This window comes from Humulus lupulus, chromosome 3 (genome assembly GCF_963169125.1).
Source record: "Humulus lupulus chromosome 3, drHumLupu1.1, whole genome shotgun sequence".
In the NCBI taxonomy this organism is placed as follows: domain Eukaryota; kingdom Viridiplantae; phylum Streptophyta; class Magnoliopsida; order Rosales; family Cannabaceae; genus Humulus; species Humulus lupulus.
In genome coordinates, this window is record NC_084795.1 from 134,041,048 (window position 1) to 134,048,866 (window position 7,819).

At 32.7% G+C, this 7,819-nt stretch overlaps 1 protein-coding gene across 1 annotated transcript; it reads left to right on the plus strand.

The window, feature by feature from the left end:
• Window positions 1–2,855: 2,855 nt before the first annotated feature.
• LOC133821361 (glycerol-3-phosphate acyltransferase RAM2-like) lies at window positions 2,856–7,510 on the plus strand. Its single transcript, XM_062253706.1, has 2 exons — window positions 2,856–3,482; window positions 6,599–7,510. The coding sequence occupies exons 1-2, from the start codon at window positions 2,856–2,858 to the stop codon at window positions 7,502–7,504; spliced, it is 1,533 nt and encodes a 510-aa protein (XP_062109690.1). The 3' UTR covers window positions 7,505–7,510.
• The last annotated feature ends 309 nt before the right edge of the window (window positions 7,511–7,819 follow it).

The window sequence follows — 7,819 nt, forward strand, 5'->3', positions numbered from 1 at the left end:
CAAAAGTTGTCCTACTCCCACAAGCAATACTCACAAACTTGCTCTCACTGAAGGTACTCCTTTTGAAGACAAGACTCTATATAGAAGTACAATAGGTGCATTACAGTATTTGACACTAACCAGGCCTGATGTTGCTTACATTATTAACACTATCTCAGTTTATTCATGCTCCTACCAGTGTTCACTGAGAAGCTTGTAAGCGATTACTCAGGTACTTGAAAGGTACTATATCAGAGGGACTAATCCTACGACCTGCACCTAGAATGTCACTTGAAGCATACTCTGATGCAGATTGGGCAAGTTTCATTGATGACAGGCGTTCAACAGGCGGATATGCAGTGTTCTTAGGTCCTAATCTAATCTCTTGGTCTGCAAAGAAGCAACAAGTGGTTGCTAGATCTAGTACAGAGTCTAAGTTCAGATCATTAGCCAATACTACCGCTGAAATTAAATGGTTGATGTCTTTATTAACTGAACTCCATGTCACACTTGCAGCTACTCCAATTATTCTGGTTGATAACTAAGGAGTTGTTGCCTTAGCAGCTAATCCTGTTTTCCATGCCAAATTGAAACATATAGAGATTGATCAACACTTTGTAAGAGATCAAGTTCTGAATAATGAACTTTCTGTGCGATATGTGCCTTCTGTTGATCAAGTAGCTGATATCTTAACAAAGTCCCTGCCAAATGACAGATTTCAGTACCTGAAGGACAAACTGAAAGTGGTGTCTACCCCCACTACTACAAATATAGGGTTTCTCTGCACTTCTTTTTCAATCTAAAATAAAAAGCGCAGAGAAAAGGATTGAAGGACACTCAGGAACTATGTTACTGCGGTTTTTTTTAAAAACGCAATGTAAAATAGGAAAAGTGGGAAGTGAAAACTTTTTCTCTGCGATTTTCTTAAAAAAAAAACGCAGAGTGCAACTTTTCTCCGCGGTTTTTTAAGAAAACCGCGGAGAAATAAAGACTTTTCCCTGCGGTTTTATTGAAAAAACAGCAGAGAAAAGTATTGTAATTTTTCAAAACTTTTACCAAGCATAACTTTGTGCTCGATTGTCCGTTTTGATTGTTTTTTTTTTAACTTTGATATTTTTTCGAGATCTATTAAAAGAAAATAGTCTTTTCTTTGGATAGATCTCGAAAAAATATCAAAGTTAAAAAAAAACAATCAAAACGGACAATCGAGCACAAAGTTATGCTTGGTAAAAGTTTTAAAAAATTACAATACTTTTCTCTGCGGATTTTTTAAGAAAACCGCAAAGAAAAGTCTTTCTTTCTCTGAGGTTTTCTTAAGAAAACTGTAGAGAAAAGGTTCCAGACCTATATATAAACTCATTCTTCCCCACAAGGTTCGTAAACCTACTTCATTTCGCGAAAAACTTCTTCAACAGCGGCGATATGTCTTTCAACCTTAATCTTACTATTTTTTTTCATCATTTTTAGCTAAATCTTAGTTAAAAACTGAAGTAGATGCTTGATATTTGTCTATTTTAAGGTTTTTGGTAGTAAAAATGGTTAGGATTTGGTCAAAAAATTGTCCATTTTCACTGTATTTTTGGGCATACATTGTGTTCTTGAGCTTCAAAATAGGTAATGATCTATATATCTTTGTTTGTATAGTTTTTTGTTTTTTTTTCATCATTATTTTTAGAATTTATTTTGTGTGAAATAGACAAATAGAAATCAAAATTTTGAAAGGTTTTTCATAAATCATTAATTTGGTTGCTGAATTTTTTTTCTTCAGATTTTTCGGTGACAAAACCAAATTTTTTTTTTTTCAAGATTTCAGATTTTCTTTGTATGCAGCTAGATAGATATCGAAAAAATACCAAAGTATAAAAAAAAAACACCAAAACCGGACAACTGAGCACAAAGCTATGCTTCGTCAAAGTTTTGAAAAATTACAATACTTTCCTCTGCGGTTTTTTCAATAAAATCACAGAGAAAAGTCTTTCTTTCTCAGCGGTTGTTTTAAAAAAATCGCGGAGAAAAGTACATCTTTCTTTGCAGTTGGCTAATTACAACCGCAGAGAAAGATGTTCTTTCTCCGCGGTTGGCATACCACTTTTCTCTGCGGTCGAATACACTGCGTTTTTCAGTACTCTCGAAAACCGCAGTGTATTAAGTAAAAAAATCGCAGAGAAAAACTTTTGTTGTAGTAGTGCCCTTTTCGTTTGAGGGGGGATGATAGTCAACAAATTCAATTTAGTTAGTTGACTTAAGGCTTAATTGTTTTCTGTTTACTTTCTTGATCATTGTAATAAATTCTGTTATAATAGAATTGTTTCCTCTGTAACAAACAATAACCATATAAATAAAGATCTCAATCAATATATGCTATGTTCTCTTTTGGCATCTTTACAAGTGTTTTCATTCAATTCTCTTAGTGTTCTACAGAGTACAGGGTACCAAACATGTTTAATTTGCAAAGAGTATATGATTATTGGAAATAATAAGAATTTAATTGGATAACTTTTCTTGTTAATAAAAAAATTTCATAACTCAATAAGTGTAGAAGAGACAAGAGTTGACGATTGGATCGATACATACAAAGACACCAAAAAGTCGCTTATACATTAGTACTCCTACAATACCAAGAATGAGTATATACTAATTTGAATATTCCCATCTTAAAAATTTCTGTCTCGAAAGTCCTTTTTGGAAATCTCGGCGCAACACTTCATTGTTCTTATAAACTTTCTTTGTCCTCTTCAAACCACTTCTTCTTAGTATATACACCAACCATCCAGATATAACGTTTGTCTTTCTCCAACTACACCTCTATATAACCTTACCATCCTAACACCTTTTGCTGAAAGAAAAGAAAAAAGAAAAAAGAAAGAATGGCTACTATGACTACTTCTTTAAGTGCTGTGTTCCCAACCGTAGAGAAATGTTCATCAACCGGGCGAGAAAAACATACGGTGGTAGCTGATATGGACGGGACATTACTAAGAGGGCGAAGCTCTTTCCCTTATTTTGCTCTAATCGCTTTCGAAGTGGGCGGAGTTTTGAGGCTTCTCTCCTTGCTTTTGGCTGCGCCATTAGCTGGATTTCTCTACTACTTTGTGTCCGAATCGGCTGGAATCCAAGTTCTCATATTCGTGACTTTCGTAGGAATGAAAGTCTCCGATATTGAGTCGGTAGGAAGAGCTGTACTGCCAAAGTTTTACGCGTCGGATGTTCACCCGGAGTCGTGGAGAGTTTTCTCTTCGTGTGGGAAACGGTGCGTTTTAACTGCGAATCCGAGGGTTATGGTGGAAGCTTTTTTGAAGGAATTCCTGGGAGCTGACTTGGTTTTGGGGACTGAGATAGAGAGTTATAAGGGAAGAGCTACTGGGTTTGTTCGGCCGCCGGGAGTACTTGTTGGGAAGAACAAGGCTGCTGCTCTTAAGAGAGCTTTTGATGGCGAGACTAGTAGACCGGACGTTGGGCTTGGTGATCGACTCACTGATGTTCCTTACATGTCCCTATGCAAGGTAGGAATACGCCTCTATATATATATATAAATATTTATGTGTGTATGTTAAATAATTAATTGATCGATCAATTACTCGATACAAACTAGAAACACCCTTTTCAACCTATTTGTTTTCAAATATTTACATGTCGGCTACAAATGATTAATCAACTCTAAAACAGCTGATTTTTTGAACAAATCATAATGAAGTTTATTAAATATGCAACGTGCTATATATATATATATATAACTTTGATCTGATCTGGCAGGTAAAAGAATGTTGTCAACTCAGTTAAATAAAGACTTACACTAATATATTGAAATTTTGTCTTTGTCTATTTCTGAATAAATAAACATCAGTTTTTGAGCACTAGATTTACCAAAAATAACATTTTAGAATTTAAAAGTTTATATTAAAAATAAATTCAAATTAAAACTTATAATTAAAGTAATATACTTTATACTTCCATACAAATCGACTTCACAAACAAATGATTATTGTTACTAGGTGGGGCACGTGCTCGTACGAAAATTAGTTTTTTTAGTTAAAATCTAAACTTTAATTTTAATTAAAATATCATCTAATTTTAATAAAGAAAAGTTACATATTTTTTTCATACATATAAAATTAAAGAAAACTAAAAATAACTAAAAAAAAAAAATCATATAATAGAATTAATAAAGAATTAAATTAACTAAATATCTATCAATATTAAAATTAAATTAATTATTTTCAAAAATATTTATAATTTGGATTTATTAGATTATAAAATATTAAAGTAGATGCAAATATTACATTTTAGCACAATACATTCTTGAAAGAAAAATGAAAGACATAATTAAAATTATTAAAATCAAATGATCTAATAACTTCAACAACAAAAAAATTAACTTTCAAATTTGAAACTTTAAAAAAAATAAAAACAACAAAAAATCCAATGCATTTATAAAAAAAACTCTTTGAATACATACTAAAAGTATAGAGCGAACGTAAAATAGAAAAATGACAATTAATACATAAAGATAAAGCATGAATGATAGAGTATATAATAATAATTAATTGCATAATTAATTAATTTGTTCATCAAGTGTAATTAATAATATTAAAAATTATCAAAAAGAGATATATAACTAAACTATATTCTCCACTGCAAAATAATATAATTTGAACAAACTTACTAAACTAACACACTTTTTAAATTTACTTAAAAAAAACCGCTATTTAAATCTTAGCAATAGGAATAACTCTATTTTTTTTCAATAAAACAGAAAAAATAAATATTTATATATAAAAATATTATTTACTACAATACAAAGTAAAACATATTCTAAAAAAATCAACATTTTAAATCTTAACTAAAAATAAAAACAAGTACACATTTAAATAACTACAATGACAAAATAACTTAGCTACTACAAAACAAAATAATTTAACCATTTTTTTTTATAAATATATCCACTCTTATATAATAGTTATAAATAGATAGATTATAGATGAACATATATATTTTTTTTAATTCAAAATTAATTATTTGGAAGTTTTTTTTTTTTGGTAAATTAGCTAGCTTGTATTATGCACAACAACTTACAATCACCAAACAATTACACAGACTCAAACCACTAAAACACTACAACCAACAACTATTAATTACATTGTAACTTCCTCACCCACACGACATCCTCCTTTCCTAGATTCTTTTCCAACAACATACAAAATCTATTACAAATTTCATGTTTAATAATCTGAGTTACATTACCCACTAATGGCACCTGATGCATCCAATAAGTTGAGTTCCTAGCTCTCCATATGTGGTACACACAAGCACTAAGCGAACAAGTATAAACTCTTCTTCTGCAGACAAATTGCTTACTTCTCCTGATCCAATACATCAACCCAGCCTGTTCATAACGATGGGTTCCTATCCCTAACCAAGACAAGATAGTACCCATACATCTCTTACTGAACTTACACTCAAAGAATAAGTGTCTATGACATTCAATGCACTGACCACAGATGACACATAGTGTATCTTGAGTTATTCCAAATCTAAAGAGTCTATCTTTAGTTGGCATCCTTTGTTTTAAAACCAACCAAGCTATACACTTGTGCTTTGGAAGACCAATCCTATCCCAAATAGAAGCATATTTCCATTTGGTCTCAGCTTTGTTCTTCAACAGGTTATACATTTTAGCAACACTGTAATGAGGCCAATGAGGCCATCTGGGAACATTATCTTGATAAATTTCCTTTAAATCATCCTCGACTTTAACTAGTTGCTTCCAATACTAACTACTAGTGCAAGGAGCTTTATAATCCTACCAATTTTCTTGTTTTATGTAAAGTGTATGAATTTACTTCACCCACAAGTTATCTTTCTTGTTGGCAATGGCCCAAACATATTTCCCCATGGCACACTTATTCCATAAGCCAACATCTTTGATAAATATCTTTGGAAGTTTTGAAAGTAAATATCTTTGATAAACTATAATCAAAATTATTGTTGAACCCAAATGTTATAACATGAATTCTCAAATTTTTAAATTTGACTATTAATATATCGATAGTCTCTATCCATATAAATATTAAAATTATGTGAAATTATTTTCATTTTAACATTAAATTAACTTCAAAGTATTTTTTATTTGTAACGTTACACACATCAATCAAATTATTGAATGATATTCTTCTTAAAAAAAAATGAATGATATTTAAAATTAATTAAAATTTAAAGTAAAAATAAAATAATGTATTTAAAAGTATTTACTCATCCACTTTTTTAATGAGATATTTTAATTTTGAGTATAACTTAAAGAGTACTAAAATGAGGTAGTATAGGGTTATTGATGTAATCCAATATTGGATCTCCTATATTTTAATTTAATAAGTAATATAAACTATTGTTAATAAATTATAAGATATAATTTTATTGATGAATAATAAGTATCACTAGTTGTTTTATCTGATTTTTATTATCTCTTTATCAGTAAAAGCATGTAACATGTGTATTTTTTACAATGTTTACAACCCTAATAATTTTTTTACCCAATAGGTTATAGCTTATTTTATATATTATAAATATAAAATAGTATAGATTTCTCCTATATAAACTATCGTTGACACGTAGAAACTTGCAGGAGGGTTACATGGTGGCAGCCAAGCGAGATGTGAAAGCCGTGAAAAGCGAAAAGCTCCCCAAACCGGTCATCTTCCATGACGGCCGACTTGCTTGCAAGCCAACGCCACTTGTGGCTCTCTTGATAGTCCTATGGATCCCTATAGGCTTTCTCCTAGCCTGCTTGCGAATCACTGCTGGTTCCCTCCTCCCCATGCACCTTGTCTACTATGCTTTTTGGGCCCTCGGCGTCCGCGTCACGGTGAAGGGCACTCCTCCTCCGCCAGTTAACAAATCCTCCAGCAGCGGGGAATCTGGCGTCCTCTTCATCTGCTCACACAGAACCCTCTTGGACCCAATATTCCTCTCCACAGCCTTGGGCAGGCCAATCCCCGCTGTGGTATACTCCGTCTCACGGCTGTCGGAGATCATCTCACCCATCAAAACCATCCGTCTAACCCGAGACCGAATTACAGACGCTTCAATGATCAAGAAACTCCTCCAAAAAGGCGACTTGACACTTTGCCCAGAGGGAACTACATGTCGTGAGCCATTCCTTCTCAGATTCTCAGCGCTTTTTGCCGAGTTGACCGACCAGCTTGTTCCGGTGGCAATGGTGAACCGGATGAGCATGTTTCATGGGACCACAGCTCGGGGATGGAAAGGTATGGACCCATTTTACTTCTTCATGAACCCGAGCCCGGCTTATGAAGTGACCTTCTTAAATAAGTTGCCACAAGAGTTGACTTGTAGCTCAGGAAAGTCAAGTCATGAGGTAGCCAATTACATACAGAGAGTCATTGCTTCTACTCTTTCTTATGAGTGCACTAGTTTTACTCGAAGGGACAAGTACAGAGCTCTTGCAGGAAATGATGGAACTGTGACTGATAATCCTTTGCTCCAACCCACCAAAGTTATGGGCTGCTAATATTAATGCTTTTGTTTACTTTTAAATTATCAGTGGTCTTATATATTTATAAAATACACAAAAACGTTACTTATGGCAAGCCAAAGTATGTGGCTGAAACAGTTGCATCTATATTGCCGTTGTTAATTTAAAGGCAATAAGTACAAAACAATTCATGGGAAGGAATGGAAATCTATACTACTTATTGTGTGGCTACTTTCGCATTTGGAACAACTAATAATCAATTTCATTTTTGTTGTCATGAGATTGCTTTAAATTTTTCGATAGACAGCTTATATATGTAGTGGAAATATTAATTAATTTACTATTGTGCAT

Bases quoted from the DNA above. Each gene is read 5' to 3' on its own strand.
- LOC133821361 (XM_062253706.1), top strand. From the start codon at position 2,856: ATGACTACTTCTTTAAGTGCTGTGTTCCCAACCGTAGAGAAATGTTCA. The intron at 3,483-6,598 runs GTAGGAATACGC...AGAAACTTGCAG, and splicing joins CTTACATGTCCCTATGCAAG to GAGGGTTACATGGTGGCAGC.